A 22,465-nucleotide genomic window follows, 5' to 3' on the forward strand; every position below is an offset into this window, starting at 1 on the left:
CTATCTGAAATATGTCCAACATTAAACATACGAGTGGATATTCTTACTATCTTCAGATATCAATTCTCAGTATCACACAAACACTTACACAGAAGTGGTCACACACACAAACTTGTGACCGCATGCATTCTCAGCACGGACACCCACCGCCTTATTCTGTGGGTGTGCAGTCTACTGCTCCCAAAGCAGAAACTCTGGAGGCCATTTCTGTGGTTCAGCACGGGGAAGAGAGGGGAAGGAGAAGACAGACAGACGGGTGGGGGCTATATCAGGAGAAGAATAACCAGAGAGTCATTTACTTTTTGGAGTATGATAAGAAGGAGCTGTATAAAAGGAAACATTACAATAACAAAAGTCAATCAAGGGTGTAATGTTGCCATGACAACATATTTCTCTGTTTTTGTCAAGTCTGAAGATCGTGGCATTTTGAGCAACAATCTCAAGTGATGAATGAACTATGTACACCCTTGTAACTTATCCAGAACGTCAGCAGCCCGTCTGGTGTTCAACCTTTCCAAGTCCTCCTACTGGCTTCCAGTCAAAGCTCGCATCCACTACAAAACCATGGTGCTTACCTATGGAGCAGCAAGGGGAACTTTCCCTCCTGACCTTCAGACTATTACTTAAACCAGACACCCCAACCAGAGCACTCCGCTCTGCCACCTCTGGTCTCTTGGCTGTCCCACCCTTACGGGGAGGTTAGATCCCGCTCAGCCCAGTCAAAGACCTTCTCACTCCTGGCACCCCAATGGTGGAACTAGCTTCCCCCTAGCCACAGTATCTTAAGATGAATGCACTATCAGTAAGTCTCTCTGGATAAGAGAGCCTGCTAAATTACTAAAATGTAAATGTATGAATTCATCAGAGATGGACAAACGGAAACATACAGTAGATATCAAAGAAGTGTTATTTCCAGAGCTGTGACTTTTCCCTTGAGCCCCCAGTCAGGCAGGTCCTGGGTATGTGTGGCATTGACAGGTGCTGAGGCTGTTCATAGTGCCCTGGGTATCCAGTGTCAGGCCTTTGTTTTTATTTTTAGTATTTATTTTTTGTATTTATTTATTGCTATCCAGTGCCCCACCTAGGGCTGTGGTGGTCACACAATTTCGTCAGCCGGGTTTTAATACATTGTGAGGCTGCCTGATGTGACTCTAATGATGATTTGAAAAAAGTCGCATAGAAGACATGAGCTCTGCATTGTTTTTTGCACAGGCTGTACACACAGCATCAGTCACTCATTCCCAATTTGACAAGCACTTGATAATGCCTAGAATTTCCCAGGGCATCCCCTTTGTGTGGCCGTAATGCATTCTAAAATAATCCATGCCTTTTGTGGCCAGTGGCCATTGTGCACTTCTCCCTGAGTTCTGCACACTCCATCACATGATCGGGTCTTTCTCACAGGCTACAAGTGAAGACAGACACATTGGGGACGTAACTGCGCGAGTCCTTATCCAATTCCGAGGTGCATATTGAAGATATAAGAAGAACTGTCCATATTTGCTTTTCGTCAGCCAACAAGATGAGTAGGCCTAACGAACAGCAAAATTACTAGCCTATGTCAATCTACTATCCCTCATAGTACAAAAGTTGACCTATTCTATTCTGTGGGAGAAATAAAGGTTCCAAACATAGTCTGGGACAGTTGTGGGATGCAATAGATCCAAAATTAATACAACCACTAGCATCAACAAAAACGTTTTTTTACGCAATGTGGCTGACGCAACAGATCAGAACATTTAGCTTAAAATGTTGATAATTTATTAGGCTATTTCTTCACATTACAAGCACAGAAATGCGCACATGGTAGTAGGCTATAAGCACGAATGTTCCTTTAGTGGAAAAGTCTTCCCAGACTTGAAACTCACGTGCTGCTTATGTATGCCAGTTAGGCTCTACACCCCTTGTAAAGCGGATGAATGTGCTTCATTTTAAGAAGTTATTTGGCCACTTTAGTTGTGATACAAACCTTTATAAAACATATAGGCCTATGAGCTAGGCTACATGAGGTATAGGTCTACTGTGAGGTGTAGGTCTACTATGAGGTGTAGGTCTATTATGAGCTAGGCTACATGAGGTTAAAGGTCTACTGTGAGGTGTAGGTCTACTATGAGGTGTAGGTCTACTATGAGCTAGGCTACATGAGGTGTAGGTCTACTATGAGCTAGGCTACATGAGGTGTAGGTCTACTATGAGGTGTAGGTCTATTATGAGCTAGGCTACATGAGGTGTAGGTCTACTATGAGGTGTAGGTCTACTATGAGGTGTAGGTCTACTATGAGCTAGGCTACATGAGGTGTAGGTATACTATGAGCTAGGCTACATGAGGTGTAGGTCTACTATAAGGTGTAGGTCTACTATGATTCGAAAAAGTCGCCAAAAACAAGGCATGGTTTCTTATGCTGAGAATCATTCACAAGTGATAATATATAATTCACATGTGATAGGCTAATATTTTCATCCATCAGACTATTCTTGATTTAACCTTGTCTTTACATATATTAAGTAATATATGTTTGAAATTTGTTTTGATTTAGAATGGACCATTAGCAAGCACCTGTATCGAAACAGGGTCAGTGGGAATAAAACAAAAGGAATATAGGCACTTAAATAACAAATGGAGGACGCTTTTCCCAGTGGTATATTTTCATGCCAGCCAGGTAGGCTATACTCCTGTTGTAAATATAAGAAATGTGCTTAATATTAGGAAAGTTGAGAAATAAATATAGTAGGCCTAGCCTATAGAAAGCTGATCCTCCAATTTTTAGTAGAGGCCATCTGTCATGCCCTGATCTGTTTCACCTGTCCTTCTTCTTGTCTCCACCCCCCTCCAGGTGTCGCCCATCTTTCCCATTATCCCCTGGGTACTTATACCTGTGTTTTCTGTTTGTCTTTTGCCAGTTTGTCTTGTTTGTTCAAGTCAACCAGTGTTTTGTCTTAACTCTTGCTTTTTCCCAGTCTCTCTTTTTCTCGCCTTCCTGGTTTTGACCCTTGCCTGTCCTGACTCTGAGCCCGCCTGCCTGACCACTCTGCCTGCCCCTAACCCTGAGCCTGCCTGCCGTCCGGTACCTTGGCCCCTACTCTGGATTACCGACCTCTGCCTGACCTGACAGTGAGCCTGCCAGCCGTCCTGTACCTTTGAAAAATGTTTGATTCTCTGGTGTTCGGGAGAGAAACTGCCCGGAAGTTACTCCAGCTTTGGCAGGACTCCCTCAGTGAGGCAGACTATGCGGTGGATTTCCGCACGCTAGCAGCGGAGGGTGCCTGGAACCCAGAAGCGCTGTTCGACACGTTCCTGCGCGGATTATCAGAGGAAGGACGAGCTTGCAACCCGGGAACTACCGAAAGATCTCGACTCACTCATCACTTTAACCATCTGGATCGATGGTTAGCTACGGGAACGTAGGAGGAAGAAGAGGTCTGATTGCGGTCCCAATCGCTCACTCAAGGATCCCACCTTGCATCTGATGAACTCCGAAAGTCGTCCCCGAGAGGATCCGAGCTTACCTGAGTTCCTCCAAGAGCCTCCGAAGACTGCCGATTTGCCTCAACCCAAACCGATGCAGCTCGGCAGGGCTAGGGTTGTATCCAGCCGAATGCGTACGCAGACTTAACACCCAGAGGTGTCTGTATTGCGGTACTGCCGGTCATTATGTGTCTACCTGTCCCTTCAAGAGACCTAGCTCATTGGTAGGAATGAGTACTCTGGTGGGTCTTAAAGATAACTTTGCTTCTTGCCCCCCTCTCCATGCCACCATGCTGTGGGGCGACCAGTCCAAGTCTCTCCAGATTCTCATTAACTCGGGTGCCGATAAGAGACTTATGGACGTTACCCTGGCGTCCGAGCTGGGCATCTCCACTCAACCCCTCTCCATTCCCATGGATGTTAGAACGCTGGACGGGTGCACTATAGGCTGGGTCACCCACCATGCCACCCCCATCAGGGAACCACAGCGAGACGATCCAATTCCTGATAATTGCGTCTCCACAGGTTCCTGTGGTATTGGGATTCTCTGGGCTCCAGCGACACAATCCCTCGATCGACTGGTCTACTGGTGCCATTGTGGGCTGGAGCCCGTTCTGCCATGCTCATTGCCTGAAATCAGCTCTGCTTGCCCCAGGAGGTATTCCTGGGGACTTGAAAATTGCCCCGAACATCTCCGCTATTCGCGCGGAGTACCAGGACCTCCGGGAGGGGTTCAGTAAGGCCCGGGCCACTTTGCTTCCGCAGCACCGACCGGTACCCAAGTATGTTAGGCGGGATGCGCTGGCACGCCACTAAAGCCCTGCGGCTAAACACCCGGAAGCCAAGACCTTTCCCCCTTGCTCCAAACCATTATCCCCTCTGCTGTTCGTCCTCTGTTGCCCCGTACCCACCATTAACTTACTACTTTAGATGTATCTAGATATAAACCCATGTCTCACAGCCCTTTGTCTCCTGTTTCCAGGCCCACCCCTCCCCCATCTCATCAACGGACAACCGGCATACACGGTGAGACGTCTCCTGAAGGTTCGACCTCGCGGCAGGGGATTCCAGTACCTGGTTGACTGAGAGGGTTATGGCCCGGAGGAGAGGTGCTGGGTCTCCGCTAGGGGCATCCTGGACCCAGGCCTCATCTCTGATTTACAACGCCGACACCCCACTCAACCAGGTAGGATGCCAGGTGGCATCCCTAGAGGGGGGGATAGAGTCATGCCCTGATCTGTTTCACCTGTCCTACTGCTTGTCTCCACCCCCCTCCAAGCATCGCCCATCTTCCCCATTATCCCCTGGGTACTTATACCTGTGTTTTCCGTTTGTCTTTTACCAGTTTGTCTTGTTTGTTCAACTATTTTTCTCGACCTCCTGGTTTTGACCCTTGCCTGTCCTGACTCTGAGCCCGCCTGCCTGACCACTCTGCCTGCCCCTGAGCCTGCCTGCCGTCCGGTACCTTTGCCCTTACTCTGGATTAACGACCTCTGCCTGACCTGACCCTGAGCATGCCTGCCATCCTGTACCTTTGACCCACTACTCTGGATTATCGACCCCTGCCTGCCTTGACCTGTCGTTTGCCTGCCCCTGTTGCTGTAATAAACATTGTTACTTCAACACAGTCTGCATTTGGGTCTTGCCTGAAACGTGATACCATCACTCTGTTTTCTCGCGCAATTGCATAGCCTATTGAAATGTTGCGCAACATCCTCCTCTTTTTAATAGAGACCATCACTCTTTTTCTCATGCAATATAGAAATGTTGCGCAACATGAGCTCATGGGCTCTCATGAAGTGTTTGATTATATTTTCGATTACATTTGCATTGATGTCAGAGTGATTAGAGGAACAACAGAGTGCTGAGTACCAGGCAGTTAGCAAGTTTGGTAGACTACTAATGACCATCAGGAGCATCAGAGCTTGGAGAAGCATAATTACCATGACTTAAATGTCATGTGGAATTTGACTACCTTCACGACTCGTGACCAACGATGTGGTGGTAATAGGGTCCGCAACAACCCTAGCCCCACCTAACATGTGTGGATGTAGGAGAGTCCACTCCCCCTCCTTTAAACACCTTTCCACACATAAATAAACCCTCTCCCAGCAGGAATGCCTGTGTGTTCCGAGTGCTCCACTACTCCAAGCTTTTGGAATTCTCTCTGCTGATAAGATGGCTGTTGGGACATTTCATCGACATACTCCTGTCTCAACACATACTGACTCACAGACCCAACACAAACCAATGGCACATCTGCTAGCCCTTTTGATAACACCACACGGCCCACCCCACTCCCAAGATGCATTTGGTTGGATGGTGTATACCATGTGTATCCCGTACATACGACTAATAAAACTTGAAACTTGAAGATCACAATGTTGGATGGATGGGAGACGCTATAACACTCCCATTAGAATCCATATAGACAGTGGTGTACAGTAGGGACAGAACCCAGGCCCTACTGCGCCCACGCAGGCAGAGAGCAGCCTCACTGCAGCTGTCTGAGGGGGTGTCCTGCTGCTACACATTCCTCTCAGTGCCTGCTGACGGCCAAGGACAGGCATTGGTGCCGCCCAGCCTGCCACCCCTCACATCTGCGGCCACTCCTTTGGGTTGGCACTCGCTGGACCAAGGTCATCAGTAACAGACAACAGTGAAAACAAATGGCAAAGGAGGGGAGAGGTTTTGACTTTTATAAAAGCATAAATTATAACCACCCAGACTTATAGACAGCACACTCCCTCCCACTGAAGATGTGTTTTCACCACCTCAGTGCTACAGTGTTATTAACCATTAGAGACAGAGGATCCATGGTTCTCCAGACCTTGCTAAAAGAAATGTGATCTATCTGTATCCTTCACAAAGTGCTAAACTACATAACACACACGCAAGTATGCATGCACGCACACAGACACACACTGACACAGGCACAGACACACATACACACAACCAAACACACACACATTCCCAAAACTATATAGCTACACACAATGGAAAATGTATTCAACATTTAGTCCTAATATTTGGTTAAATAAATAAATACTTATTACCAGGTGGTTAACATCAAATTACTTTTCATGAAATGATGCTAATGTATCGAAACTATACTATAGGTTCAGTCTCTTCCCTGGCTCTTCCCCCAGTGCCTGAGGTCCGGTAAGCAAAGAGAGAGGCAGAGACTGGGGAGCAGTCAGCCTCCTGGGCCACATCCCTATGAACAAGTGGAGGTTTCTCAGAGGAGGAAGGGGAGGACCATTCTACTCAGTGAATCTAAGAAAAATACAAAAAGTTATCCTTTTTAGATAAAACTAAACTAAATATATCCACATCACCAAGTAACTATTAAAACACACTGTTTTGCAATTAAGGTCTATAATAACTTCAACAGCACTTTGTAGAGTAGCACCATGGTGTAGCTGGAGGACATCTATTTTCCATCCTCCTCTGGGTACATTGACTTCAAAACCAAACCTAAGCGCATCATGGTTCACAGGCCCTTCCATAGACTTACATAGTAATTATGACAACTTCCACAAAGGTCTTTATGTTAGCTAGCTGTCTAAGGCTATCCAACACAGCAAGTCAAGGTAATCTTTCGGTTTTATTAATTTATTGCCACCGGGGCCCACCGCTGAACTGCTAAACTGCTTGCTGTACACTGTACTGCGTGATTGTACACATGGATTGGATTGTGTTGACTATGACGTTAGCTAATATGGTGACAATGATGTAGGACGTGTAGCGGTTAACAGTTATCGTAGGAAAGTTTGGCTTGGAGAGATTTTTTCGTGTTGTGCATTGAAGTCCACAAGAGAAGGGAAAAGGTGAGACTAGGACAGTGCGTAGATGCCAGAAGGAATTATACTACTAGCAAAGTGATGATGCTGTATGTGGCTGCTTTGAAAGTGAACTATGTGTGCGGGTGATCAGGGTTGTATTCATTCCGTCGATTCAGTTGCAAACGGAACAAAACGGGGATGGACCTACCTGAATTTGAACTTTTTGCAACTGTTTGGACCTATGTTTGCACCCCAGATCAGCTAGATGCAGGCAAGAGCGTGCAAGGCGGTATTGAATGTGTCACTGTCTGTCACCTTGATTACTCAAATTTTTCTCTCGATCTGTGCACCTACGTTGTAAACTTCATGATGGGTATAGAGCAAATTTGAGTGTCACGTAGTAGCCTAAGCCTAGCCATGTTACATTGAGCTCGGTGAATGGAATATGAATGACAGTCATCCAGTATGCTGTAATAGAAATAAGACCATGCTCATTAAAAACAAATCATCCTCACTAATCTTAAACGGCACTGACCGACAATGCTGCCAAGCCTGTAGACTCAGCCTCTTCCGCTCTCTTTTCTCCCTCTCCCTCTGTTCTACCATTTTTCTCTCTCCTCTGCTGTACCTCTTCTCTCTCTTCTCCTTCATTCTCACCCTTCTCTACCTCTTCTCCCTCTTCCCACTGCTATACCTCTTCTCTCCCTCTCCCTGCTATCCCTCGCCTTCACAGCCGTGTGCAATTAGCCCTAAACACAGCCCTGCCCTGAGCAGGCTCACATCTGGAAGGAGTTTAGACATGGCAGTATCCTACCAAGACGGCTAAATATTTATGTTGAGAGTTACTGTGTGTGGATGAACTCATGATAGAGGGGTGGGGAGGTAGGGAGAGAAAGAGGGAGAGATAGAGAGAATGAGGGAAAAGATGACTAACTCATGGAGAATTGGCTGGGAATAGGCTGGGAATAGAATTGTAACCCTAAACCACTGATAAGTTGTAAGTCAATGAACAATTTACCAAAGGGCAGCCATTTAAAATATTTTAACATACACTAATGGAGGATATCCAATGCTATCTGATATACTTCAACCTAACTGATTTAAATTTCCCACACATTGCTCAACCAATCCAAAGCCCACAAGGTGTGGTGAGTCGCAGGAGGAGGTGACAGTGTTAGGCTCACTGTTTGTTCCTTTATGGTCCACTGGAACAACAAACATCCAACTAATACTTTTAATAAACAAACCCCCGTTGGGATTTCCCATGGGCTGAGCAGCCTCAGCTGGAATGTTCATGGGGGCCAGCTGTTTTGCATTAAACGTAGCAGTCAGCCCCAGAAGACCTGGGTCAGGCCTGGTGTCCCCTAGCACCATAGCCCTTTCCACCGCTGGCTGCATGGAAACATGGAGCAGGATATTCCTCTAACCTGCCCCAGGAGAGGGCCTGGGCAACAGGTAACCAAATCTGGGGAGGGAATGATGCAGAGCAGGCAAAGGCTGAGCCCCCCTACTGCACCTAGGATACAGTCTGCACAGAGTAAGGAATGTCAGGAATAACAGGAATATCAACACAACTTTTCACATTCCACATCTGGAGCTAATGTCAGGAGTGAGGATGAGAGCATCAGTGTTTGGTGCAATTCATTGAAAGCTTTCTGCAAATTACCTTTCCAGTCACCTTGTATTTCAGTAAGGAAATGGTAAGGATGGCCTTGGACAGTTTTTCACATGAATGTGAGAAGGAATTGTTTGCTCCTAATACACAGCCACATAAAAGTGTCACGGTATGCTAAACATGTGTAGGAAAACAAATAAAGTGAAATTAGTAGGTGCAGGGATGCAATATTATCTTCAATCACCTCCACTGCTGCCACCTAGGCAATTTTTAAAAATTCTTTCCTATCCTCTAGTTCTGAGAAATGTGTTCCGCAGATGTTTATGCTGCCTTTATTAAGCAAAAACACAAGGCCCTATAAATGGACCGCTAGCCGCCTTGGGCTCCCTCTGGCATAAATCCTCTGGATGTACCTCCTTTGCATGCACCAATGGCCCAGTCTGAGGTTTTACTGCGCCATATAGAGGCGAGTGATGCTCCCACTGGGTCAGAGAAAAGGAGTATTGTGGGATTGTGGAGGAGCGGAGTACCTTGGGAAACACTTCAATTAGTAAAAACATTGTGTTCTTTGGAGTATTTGGTAGCAGCTTCATATGTGTACATATAGCTCAGGATTCTACTGTAATATAAATACGGTATCAAAACAATTACTGTGTATTGACAGTATTATACAGTTAAAAAAAGTAAACGCTACCATAATCGGAATGAATGAATGGATGGATGAATTAATCAAATGAATTGAGGGGAGGGGTTTGTATTACCTACATTTTACATTTTAGCAGACACTCTTATCCAGAGCAACTTACAGGAGCAAATAGCGTTAAGTTCCTTGCTCAATTTATTTTATTTTTATTTCACCTTTATTTAACCAGGTAGGCCAGTTGAGAATAAGTTCTCATTTACAACTGCGACCTGGCCAAGATAAAGCAAAGCAGTGCGACAAAAACAACAACACAGAGTTACACATACACAAACGTACAGTCAATAACACAGTAGAAAACATCTATGTAGAGTGTGTGCAAATGTAGAAGAGTAGGGAGGTAAGGCAATAAATAGGCCATATGGGCTAAATAATTACAATTTAGCATTAAGACTGGAGTGATAGATGTGCAGATGATGATGTGCAAGTAGAGATACTGGGGTGCAAAAGAGCAAGAGGGTAAGTAATAATATGGGGATGAGGTAGTTGGGTGTGCTATTTACAGATTGGCTGTGTAAAGGTACAGTGATCGACAAGCTGCTCTGACAGCTGATGCTTAAAGTTAGAGAGGGAGATATAAGACTCCAGCTTCAGCGATTTTTGCAATTCGTTCCAGTCATTGGCAGCAGAGAACTGGAAGGAAAGGCGGCCAAAGTAAGTGTTGGCTTTGGGGATGACCAGTGAAATATACCTGCTGGAGCGCGTACTATGGGTGGATGTTGCTATGGTGACCAGTAAGCTGAGATCAGGTGGGGCTTTACCTAGCAAAGACTTATAGATGACCTGGAGCCAGTGGGTTTGGTGACGAATATGTAGTGAGGGCCAGCCAACGAGAGCATACAGGTCGCAGTGGTGGGTGGTATATGGGGCTTTGGTGACAAAACGGATGGCACTGTGATAGACTACATCCAGTTTGCTGAGTAGAGTGTTGGAGGCTATTTTGTAGATCGGTAGGATCGGTAAGTTGGTCAGTTTTACGAGCCTATGTTTGGCAGCATGAGTGAAGGAGGCTTTGTTGCGAAATAGGAAGCCGATTCTAGATTTAATTTTGGATTGGAGAGGCTTAATGTGAGTCTGGAAGGAAAGTTTACAGTCTAACCAGACACCTAGGTATTTGTAGTTGTCCACATATTCTAGGTCAGAACCGTCCAGAGTAGTGATGCTAGTCTGGCGGGAGGGTGCAGGCAGCAATCGGTTGAAGAGCATGCACTTTGTTTTACTAGCATTTAAAAGCAGTTGGAGGCCAGAGTGTTGTATGGCGTTGAAGTTCATTTGGAGGTTTGTTAGTACAGTGTCCAAAGAAGAGCCAGATGTATACAGAATGGTGTCGTCTGCGTAGAGGTGGATCAGAGAATCACCAGCAGCAAGAGCAACGTCATTGATATATACAGAGAAAAGAGCCTGTTGAAACTCCCTCAGGCGGTTACGTCGGTAGACCAGTCGTGATGGATTGGCGGGGCTCGGGGTCGGCAGCAAACGGTCCAGGCCAATTGGCAAAAGAGGTATTGAAGCCCAGGAATTGTCTGATGGATCTCTTTGGCTAGCCTGGAGATGGGCCTAGCTCGAGGCTAACTGGTGCTTGCTTTGGGACAGAGATGTTAGGCAGGAGTAGCCACTCGGATAGCAACTAGCTAGCTGTGATGATCCGGTGTAAAGGTTCAGAGCTTGCAGTAGGAATCCGGAGATGTGGTAGAGAAAGAGCAGTCCGATATGCTCTGGGTTGATATCGCGCTGTGCAGACTGGCAGGAATTGACCCGACTGAGGCTGGCTGATGCCCGAGTTAACGGTGATGACCGCTAGCAGTGGCTAACTGACTACTAGCTAGTAGCTAGTTAGCTGGCTAGCTTCTGATGGGGGTTCCGGTTCTAAAGTATAAAAAATAGCAGATCCATACCATATTGGGTGAGGCGGGTTGCAGGAGAATATGTTCAGTCTGTAGATGGAAATTGAGATTCAAAAATATAAAAAATATATACGAAATATACGAAGAAAACGATATATACACGGGACAGGACAAGACAAGACAAAACAAATGTCTGACTGCTACGTCATCTTGGAATCAGGGGCACATTGACAGATTTTTCACCTAGTTGGCTAGGGGATTCTAACCATCGACCTTTCAATTACTCTCCCAACGCTCTTAACCACTAGGCTACCTACCGCTAGGCTACCTACCGCTAGGCTACCTATCGCGTTTCACAGTATTTTACTGTAATTACAAGGGTTTGGTGCCAGCAGGTTGGCTACTTGGTAAAGTGTTTACACATTACAGCATATTAATGAATATTTTGTGTTTTATATCACTTGCACAGTTTTAGAAACTGTTCTTCCTCCTGTAAGCATTACATGACAACATTTTGATAGCGCACAGGGCTGCGGGCCACCATGTGGGTTCGTAGACCACCATGGACAAGAGTAATGATGGGAAAATCTCCTTTATAGTCAAAGCACTGAATCTATCAACATATTTTGATTTTATAAACATTTCATGCAATTCTACGTGATTTTATATATCTGGAGACCTTAGCAGAATACCACAGAAATGACTGAAATTATAGGCAAAGAATTAACAGAGAGACAGGCATATGCGTTCATCTTATCATATCTCTCCAGTACCAAAACACTGTGTCTTGTTTGCAATGAAACTCTCCCTGTTAGCAAATAATTAATTTCCATCCCAGACAGAGTAGGCCTACCAACACAGAAAAATGTAAGCTTTAACTGCTAGCTACTCTTGTTCCGTGGCTTAACCCAACGAGAGAAGGTCACAAGTGTTTCCCTAAAAGCTTTCTGGGTTTGATCATCTTCTATTGTACAGAAAGCGAACAGCTTAATCAATTGACAGTGACAGAATGAGAATACTTCCCAAGCAAAGTACATTTTTGGCTCCTCGGCTATAGAAGCTGTAGCTCAGCTTCTGAATGTCAAAGAAACTAAACAACGATATCCCCATATGCATCGGAGTCACATCTTTCCCGGGTATTTTACAGCTTGTTTCTAGCATAAAGCATCGCAGACCCAAAGCGCTTCTATAGATGACTTTATATAATTTGATCTGTTTTATTTTCTTCAAAATCTTTAGCTAACAATGGGTAGGCCAATGCTTCTACCAATGTTCTTTAATAAAAGGTAGGCCTATGGCATACCCTCTCATACCCCCTCAATTTGAGTCGTGGTTTTAACAGCCCTTCACTGACACAGAGGTACAGTAGGCTATTAAAGAGTGCATGGTGGGTAAAGGAATTGGCCGGCAAATCTATGGATACCAACCTATAGCCTAATTTAATCTGTCAAACACGTAGGCCTACCTCTTATTTCTTAAATAGGAAGAAGTAATCTCCAACACAAAGCCCTCTTGGTGTTTGTAAAGTCAAATGAAAATGAAGACGGTTGAAATTAATTATGCATACTCAAATTTGCCTACTTTCAGCACCTTGAGCTGTCCAATTCCTAATGATTGCTGCCGCTTCCATTTTCAGCACCACAATAGCTGCGTTTACACAGGCATCCCAATTTCTGATATTTTGCCTAATTATTGGTAAATAATCCAATCTGATTGGTCAAAAGACCAATTAGTGGAGAAAGATCAGAATTGGGCTGCCTGTGTAAACACAGCCTAGGTAAATTACTCGAATCTGGCATATTGTGAGGTCAATAACTCTGATAAATACATCATGGGCAAGAAACATATTGTTTTTATTCAAATCAATTATAGCAAGACATCAAAGTTGATCTTCTTGGAATACCCATAACAGTGTGTAATGCAGCCCAATTTTATTTACACCATCCCAGCAGCACAAAAGACTCGGGATGGAAGTACATGTTCTTATAAACATAACTCCAAACTTAGTTTCCCCTAGTAAATTTAAATAAAATAATTAAAAATACTTCTCCAGAGAGCACGACTTAGCCACAGAGGATCACTAGGTCCTTTAAAAAAATTGCTGTGGATTGTTTCAAATCACAAGCACGTAGCACTATGCCTAGTTGGGGAGCCCACAATTTGGGCAGCGTGCATGGTTGATTGATTTGATTTAAAGAATTGCACTTCACTAGCAATAGCTAGTCAAGACAGATAGAAAGGGAGGCAGACAGGTGGAGTAGAGAGATGAATGCGATTGAATGAACCTGGATTTTCATTAGGATAATTAGTTGACAATGGAAGTTATAGGACTACTGCTGCCTTGGCCTATAGACTATCTCTGAGTTCCATGCGCTCATTTCTTTAGCTGCCGATGGCTCATGGTGTATCAATGTGTACATATGGCAGAGGCTGATGGTCACATTAGCTGAATTTCAAACTTGGAGATTTTCATCATTTAAATTCATATTTTTATGATTAACCACGTGACAATGATTTTGAGAAATGAAAACGTTATTATTGTAATGAAACTGTTCCATGAAAATGTGCATATGAAAATCATAAATGGCACGCAGATAGATAGAAATTGTTATGAATAATTTGATTGAGACCACGCTAATTAGCCAATACACACACTTGATATTGCGCGCCTAGCGGAGAATCAGAGATGAGGGGTGGCATTGGGCACACATCGATATATTGTATATATAGACGAATAAGCAACAAATTCTAAAACACTGAGAAATATAAGAATTTCATGAATTACAAATGACATTACATGACCCTCCACTGGACTAGATGTAAAAAAAGACTAAACTCTCCCCCTGACTGAAATTGAAAAAGCATGATGTCACGTTCCTGACCTGTTTTCCTTTGTTTTGTATTCATTTTAGTTGGTCAGGGCGTGAGTTGGGTGGGTTTGTCTATGTTTGTATTTCTATGTGGGGTTTTGTGTTCGGCCTGGTATGATTCTCAATTAGAGACAGGTGTGTATTGTTTGTCTCTAATTGAGAGTCATACAAAGGCAGCCAGGGTTTCACTGGTGTTTTGTGGGTGTTTGTTCCTGTGTCAGTGTTTGGGCCACACAGGACGGTTGAAGGTTTGTTAGTTTGTTGTTTTGTAGTTTGTAGTGTCTTGTTTGCTGTTCTTCATTAAAAGATGGCTTATTTCCCTCAATCCGCATCTTGGTCCTATCCATGCTCCTTCTCGTCTAAGGGGGAGAACAACATTGACTGCCTTTACAGAAACACCCACCACAACAGGACCAAGCGGATTGAGGAGAGAGAAAAAGAACTAAGGCAATGGAGAGAAGAGGAATGGAGTTGGGAGCAAATTTTCAATGGAGAAGGACCCTGGGCTAAGGTTGGTGTGAATCGCCGCTCTCGGGAGGAGAAGAAGGCAGCCACAGCCCAGGAGCGCAGGTATGAGGGTACGCGGCTAGCACGGAAGCCCGAGAGGCTCACCCAAAAATTTCTTGGGGGGGGGCTAAAGGGGAGTGTGGCGAAGCCGGGTTGGATACCTGAGCCAACTCCCCGGGCTTGCCGTGGAGTAAGAGGGCGTCGTACTGGTCAGACACCGTGTTATGCGGTAAAGCGCACGGTGTCCCCAGTACGCGTGCTTAGCCCAGTGCGGGCTATTCCACCTTGCCGCACTGGGAGGGCTAGGTTGGGCATCGAGCCGAGTGCCATGAAGCCGGCCCAACGTATCTGGTCTCCAGTACGTCTCCTCGGGCCGGTGTACATGGCACCAGCCTTACAGGTGGTGTCCCCGGTTCGCCTGCATAGCCCAGTGCGGGCTATTCCACCTCGCCGCACTGGCAGGGCTACGGGGTCCATTCAACCTGGTAAGGTTGGGGAGGCTCGGTGCTCAAGAGCACGTGTCCTCCTTCACGGTCCGGTATATCCGGCGCCACCTTCCCACCCCAGCTCAGTACCACCAGTGTCTACACCACGCACCAGGCTTCCAGTGCATCTCCAGAGCCCTGTTCCTCTTCCACGTACTCTCCCTATGGTGCGTGTCTCCAGCCCGGTGCCTCCAGTTCCGGCACCACGCACCAAGCCTCCTGTGCGTCTCCAGAGCCCTGGACGCACTGTTCCTTCTCCCCGCACTCGCCCTGAGGTGCGTGCCCTCAGCCCGGTACCTCCAGTTCCGGTACCACGCACCAGGCCTATAGTGCGTCTCAGCCGGCCAGAGTCTGCCGTCTGCCCAGCGGTGCCTGAACGGCCCGTCTGCCCAGCTCCGTCTGAGCCATCTGTCTGCCCAGCGCCGTCTGAGCCATCTGTCTGCCCAGCGCCGTCTGAGCCATCTGTCTGCCCAGCGCCGTCTGAGCCATCTGTCTGCCCAGCGCCGTCTGAGCCATCTGTCTGCCCAGCGCCGTCTGAGCCATCTGTCTGCCCAGCGCCGTCTGAGCCATCTGTCTGCCCAGCGCCATCTGAGTCAGCCGTCTGCCACGAGCCATTAGAGCCGCCCGTCTGTCCCGAGCCAGTAGAGCCGTCCGTCAGTCAGGAGCCGCTAGAGCCGTCCGTCAGTCAGGAGCTGCCAGAGACGCCCGCCAGTCAGGAGCTGCCAGAGACGCCCGCCAGTCAGGAGCTGCCAGAGACGCCCGCCAGTCAGGAGCTGCCAGAGACGCCCGCCAGTCAGGAGCTGCCAGAGACGCCCGCCAGTCAGGAGCTGCCAGAGACGCCCGCCAGTCAGGAGCTGCCAGAGACGCCCGCCAGTCAGGAGCTGCCAGAGACGCCCGCCAGTCAGGAGCTGCCCGCCAGTCAGGAGCTGCCCTACAGTCCGGAGCTGCCCTACAGTCCGGAGCTGCCCTACAGTCCGGAGCTGCCCTACAGTCCGGAGCTGCCACTCAGCCCGGACCTGCCGGAGTCCCTCAGCCAGGACCTGCCGGAGTCCCTCAGCCAGGACCTGCCGCCCCTTATCCCGGTGCTGCCCCTTGTCCCGGTGCTGCCCCTTGTCCCGGTGCTGCCCCTTGTCCCGGTGCTGCCCCTTGTGCCGGTGCTGCCCCTTGTCCCGGTGTTGCCCCTTGTCCCGGTGCTGCCCCTTGTCCCGGTGCTGCCCCTTGTCCCGGTGCTGCCCCTTGTCCCGGTGCTGCCCCTTATCCCGGTGCTGCCCCTTCATTTAGGTGGGGTTAGTGGGAGGGTGGTCATTGGGAGGGGGATAAAGAAGCGGGGATTGATTATGGTGGGGTGGGGACCTCGTCCACCGCCAGAGCCGCCACCGTGGACAGACGCCCACCCAGACCCTCCCCTAGACTTTGTGCTGGTGCGCCCGGAGTTCGCACCTTAAGGGGGGGGTTCTGTCACGTTCCTGACCTGTTTTCCTTTGTTTTGTATTCATTTTAGTTGGTCAGGGCGTGAGTTGGGTGGGTTTGTCTATGTTTGTATTTCTATGTGGGGTTTTGTGTTCGGCCTGGTATGATTCTCAATTAGAGACAGGTGTGTATTGTTTGTCTCTAATTGAGAGTCATACAAAGGCAGCCAGGGTTTCACTGGTGTTTTGTGGGTGTTTGTTCCTGTGTCAGTGTTTGGGCCACACAGGACGGTTGAAGGTTTGTTAGTTTGTTGTTTTGTAGTTTGTAGTGTCTTGTTTGCTGTTCTTCATTAAAAGATGGCTTATTTCCCTCAATCCGCATCTTGGTCCTATCCATGCTCCTTCTCGTCTAAGGGGGAGAACAACATTGACTGCCTTTACACATGACCCGCCCCCATTTTCCTCCAGGGCCCCATTCTGTACATTTCTAACCATCCCTGAGGGAGTATGAGAGCACAGATGGTCCCTTCGCCTAGTTCTGCTAGGAGCAACCCAAACCTATGTACAGTGCCTTTGTAAAGTATTCAGACCCCTTGACTTTTTCCAAATTTTGTTAGGTTACAGCCTTATTCTAAAATGTATTAAATAGTTTTTGTCCTCATCAATCTATACAATATACCATATAATGAAAAAACAAAAACAGGTTTTTAGAAATGTTTGCTAATTTAGAAAAGCATTTTTAACGGAAATTATACATTTACATAAGTATTCAGACCCTTTACTCAGTACTTTGTTGAAGAATGGGAGAAACTCCTGAAATACAGTTGTACGCAGCTGGACACACCTGTATTTGGGGAGTTTCTCCCATTCTTCTCTGTAGAGTCTCTCAAGCTTTGTCAGGTTGGATGGGGAGCGTTGCTGCACAGCTATTTTCAGGTCTCTCCAGAGATGTTCGATCAGGTTCAAGTCCGGGCTTTGGCTTGGCCACTCAAGGACATTCAGAGACTTGTCCCGAAGCCACTCCTGCGTTGTGTTGGCTGTGTGCTTAGGGTTGTTGTACTGTTGGAAGGTGAAACATCGCCCCAGTCTGAGGTCCTGAACGCTCTGGAGCAGGTTTTCATTAAGTATGTCTCTGTACTTTGCTCCGTTCATCTTTGCCTTGATCCTGACTAGTTTCCCAGTCCCTGCTGTTGAAAACCATCCCCACATCATGATGCTGCCACCACCATGCTTCACCGTAGGGATGGTGCTAGGTTTCCTCCAAACATGACGCTTGGCATTCAGGCCAAAGAGCTCAATCTTGGTTTCATCAAACCAGAGAATCTTGTTTCTCGTGGTCTGAGAGTATTTAGGTGCCTTTTGGCAAACTCCAAGCAGGCTGTCATGTGCCTTTTACTGAGGAGTGGCTTCCGTCTAGCCACTCTACCATAAAGGCCCGATTGGTGGAGTGCTGCAGAGATGGTTGTCCTTCTGGAAGGTTCTCCCATCTCCACAGAGGAACTTTAGAGCTCTGTCAGCATGACCATTGAGTTATTGGTCACCTCCCTGACCAAGGCCCTTCTTCCCCGATTGCTCAGTTTGGACGGGCAGCCAGCTCTAGGAAGAGTCTTGGTGGTTCCAAACTTCTTCCATTTAAGAATGATGGAGGCCACTGTGTTCTTGGGGACCTTCAATGCTGCAGACATTTTTTGGTACCCTTCCCCAGATCTGTGCCTCAACACAATCCTGTCTCAGAGCTCTATAGACAATTCCTTCGGCCTCATGGGTTTTATTTTATTTGTATTTATTTTTTCGTTTTTGCTCTGACTTGCACTGTCAACTGTGGGACCTTACATGGACATGTTTGTGACTTTCCAAATCATGTCCAATCAATAGAATTGACCACAGGTGGACTCCAATCAAGTTGTAGAAACATCTCAAGGATGACCAATGGAAACAGGATGCACCTGAGCTCAATTTCGAGTCTCATAGCAAAGGGTCTGAATACTTATGTAAATAAGGTATTTCTGTTTTTTATTTTTAATCCATTTGCAAAAATGTCTAAAAACCTGTTTCTGCTTTGTCATTATGGGGTATTGTGTGAGGTTTTTATTTATTTAATCCATTTTAGAAAAAGGCTGTAACATAACAAAATTTGGATGAAGACAAGGGGTCTGAATACTTTCCAAAGGCACTGTATGTGGACGTCTGAAGCAGGAATCTGGCTATGGCCACACCACATCCAAGGCTAGTGTAAAGTGAAAAGTTGCAAATCTGATGTTGAAGCGAGATAGATCTCACTAGACATATTTTACTAATGTAAATCCACCCTTGTTGGTGAATAGACACATCAATCATAACAATTCAGATTGTCTGTCATACATGAATAGTCTATCAGACTAACAGTGATACAGGATGATTGAAGTGTCAGACAGCAGTGTGAGGTCTCACCATGGGCCGGTCGGCTGGACAACGGTCTGTCAGTCAGCCTTCCTTTCTGAACAGAAGGCGATTGTGAGGCGGCTGTCTGAGATTGCTGGGATGTTATGGTATTAAAGGAAGGAGCCAAGCCGCCATTAAAGCACAGAGAGGGAGGATAAAAAGAGAAGAAATGTGTTTCTGTTTATTCTAGTTTAGCAAGGCCAAGTCAGCTGGATTGTGGGGTGGGTGTGGGCAGCGAGGAGGGAGGAGGGAACTGAACCCCAGTGTGTTTCCTTGCGTCAGAAGCAGATTTAAAGTGACAGAGTTGTGACAAAGGGGCAGGGCCAGATGATGGCTTTAATTCACAAAGTCTTCCGTCAGGATCCACACCAGTCCAGACCAGACCAGACTTCCTACATTATGCTTTTCAGAGACACAACTGACATTGGACTTGAGCTTTCAGCTCATGTGGTCTGTTACTATGCCGCTGTAAACTTCTGGTCTTTTTGGGACAAAACCATGTCCATTACCTCAGGCAGTCATTAAATACCATCATAACTGAGACTGCAAGGTCAGGTTTGGAGGGTTTATCAGCATATGCCATGCATAAAGTGTTCAAATGTTCATAAAGTCAAGGGTCCAGCAACTACTAACAGTGGATACTACCATAGCATGTGAACACAAGGTTATAATGTATTTTCTCATGTGTATATTCAGTTATAGTCAGTGTATAACACTGTTAAGATGATATGATACCAACATTTGCCACAACTTCAACTATCCTCTAAGGTGTAGATTTCCCATAATCCATTTACACGTTGGCACTTTGCCCCTTCTATCATCCTCTAGAATTATTTATTCAAATGTTTTTTCTCTTACTCTGTTCTGGGCTATAATAAAGCCCAACAGAGTTTCTTAATGATGAACATGTAGCCCTATCAACATTATTTTATATAATATCTACATCATACTAGTGATACATTATTCTGGAATTTGGAATTTTGGTTTGGGCACTCATGATGCCCAGACCCCATCTCCTCTTTCAAAGTTTGAATCAAATGAATTTTTATTTTAAATTCGCAGTTTTAAGCGGGAAAAAAATAAGCATGTATGACTTACAATGTAACGGTCTGGTTCGGTAGCAGGCCGGATTCTGGAGTTTCAGAAAGTTCTTCGTTACCGCAGCTGACTCTTTTCCGAACAGTTTGAGTGGAGTGGGCTTTGGAGCGTTCATCTGTACAGCTGCAGCCACTAGTGATGAGCCCATGGCAAGCTTGAGTGAGCCTCGACTCAGAGACAGACAGCAGGACCAACATCAGCAACAGACGCTCCGGGAGCGGGATGCCAACGCCGGGCACAATCATTGTCCTTATCAGTCTCACCTCAGCTGCCCCCTGTCATCCCATTTCTCCACCACGAAGGTGCCTGGGGCGATGACAGGAAGAAAACAGTTTTTTTGGTGCTTTTTTTTTGTTTACAAATGTGTGACAAGTGGCCAATTTCCGTTTAAATTCAAATTCAAAGATGTTAGAAACTTACTAGTAATAAGGCATTCCCAGTATTTGGTACCCCCAATATTCTAGCTTCCCATTATGTCATGGCAACTTCGTGCGCGCATAGTCCTATGTGGCTTTCATCTTTAAGAAAATACCAGTAAAGCTCACCCCGTTCAGTTGTCCTGAATTAAAACTCTACTTGAAATGTGAAGATTCGAGATGAAGATTAAGTATTTGTCCAATTTTCCGTCACATGGTATCTCCTTGATACACACTTCAACGCGTCAACACTGGATTTGATTGTCACAAATAGAATTTGGTTACCATTATCTGTCCAAACCACCTATATCCAAACTTCAGTGATTTTAATCAAATTCCATACTGAATTGAATAAGATCTGATACCCTCCACCGTTTACGTTTAATTCATAGATTTAGAAATAAGTTTGGCACGATGTTCTGAAGATTTCTTCGGGTGTCAACTTAAATTAAACTTTGTCTGAAAGTAACTGAGTTAATTTGGAAGACGATAGAACGGGTCCTGATCGGATCCTCTGTATTCCCAAAATCTAGCGGTTCTGCTTGCCACTCTGTCACACTGAAATTCAGTTACTACCCCAGTGCGCGCATTCCGTCGCCTGCTACGCGCTGATACGCGGGGTCCTAGCGCAGATCCAGCTTTGAAAGTTTAACTTGTCTGCTCTCAATTCTTTTGTATCACCAGTAGCCAGCCTTAATGTTTATGGTAGCAAGACTACAGTCTGTCTGAAAGTAGATCTGCAAATGAAGGGGGTGCACTGTGCACATCTGACATTTTTAAACATATGAAGGCCTACCAACGACATGAAATGATGCTGCGCATAATACATGTTTATGTACCATAAATTGACATTTGTAAAGAAGAGTTCAACTGATAACTGTAATATCAATATGGCATCAATAGTCATAACCAAACCTTTATTTAATTAACAATGACAATTTATATTTCATTAATACAGTAGTCACAAATCAAATACTTCATTAATTACCATATCCTGCATTGTAGCTTGCTCTGAAGTACAGCAGAAATGCAATACTTGTCTTTAAAAGTAGATCTACAGTATTGGTTATCAGGTGATGAATAGATATCAAAAACTTGCAAACGACCCCAGATGTACAAGTGACTCTCTGACTGACTACACTCTTTTGATAACAATGCATTTGATTATGCATGATCCCCTGTTGCTGTAATATTTTTGCAGGTAGATGTAGTATTTATACAAGCCAACATCCAGGGATTTGCCTTGCTGCTGGATTTCAACACATGCGGTAAGAAGGTGGCCATTCATATGTATCTTCCCCTTACCAATCTTTGGGCACTAGTGCTCATTTGCAAGTTTCCAATGGACTTCAATCCACCCAAGATCTTAGGTGTGACCAAGGTTATAGAAGACTGGAAAAGGTCTTTGCTTCAATGAGCACATGGGTTATGAGAGCAAAAGAAAGTCAGTGAACCTCTAAATGTTCCTTGTTAATAGATGATTTTGACATTTTTCTTACATTACAAGAGGGTTTTCTGAACTTTTGCTTTTGCCCATCAGGAGAGATCAGATTCACATAAATCAACTCCTCCCAGCTTTAGGAAGAATGTAGTGAGGCCATAATCTTATGAGGGCTGAAGCTATCATGTTAGAAGCTAAGGTCACAGCTTGAGGAGCTTAAATCAGCCTTTCTCGATGGGTCAGCTAAGTTGGCCTGTTACAGTGGCAAGAAAAAGTATGTGAACCCTTTGGAATTGTAACGGCTTTCCTCCTCCTCTTCATCAGAAGAGGAGGAGCAGGGATCGAACCAAAATGCAGCTGAGTTTGTAGACATAATTTATTAACGAAAAAACACGAACTTGACTAATA

The 22,465-nt window shown here is 45.7% G+C and overlaps 1 protein-coding gene across 2 annotated transcripts in view; it reads right to left on the bottom strand.

Moving 5' to 3' along the window:
* The window catches only part of LOC129853568 (adhesion G protein-coupled receptor A2-like), a 64,473-nt gene extending 43,295 nt beyond the window's left edge, over window positions 1-21,178 (bottom strand). Inside the window, exons 1-2 of one of the 2 annotated variants that reach the window (XM_055919736.1) lie at window positions 20,746-21,178; window positions 20,201-20,506 (exon numbers count right to left, since the gene is read on the bottom strand). In XM_055919736.1, coding sequence (XP_055775711.1) covers window positions 20,201-20,445 — 245 coding nt within the window. In that variant the 5' untranslated portion in view covers window positions 20,446-20,506; window positions 20,746-21,178. Of the gene's footprint in view, window positions 1-20,200; window positions 20,507-20,620 lie in introns of both variants that reach the window. The other variant, XM_055919735.1, reaches the window with a different exon arrangement.
* Between the last annotated feature and the right edge of the window lie 1,287 nt (window positions 21,179-22,465).

This window comes from Salvelinus fontinalis, chromosome 4 (assembly GCF_029448725.1).
Source record: "Salvelinus fontinalis isolate EN_2023a chromosome 4, ASM2944872v1, whole genome shotgun sequence".
Taxonomy (NCBI): Eukaryota; Metazoa; Chordata; class Actinopteri; order Salmoniformes; family Salmonidae; genus Salvelinus; species Salvelinus fontinalis.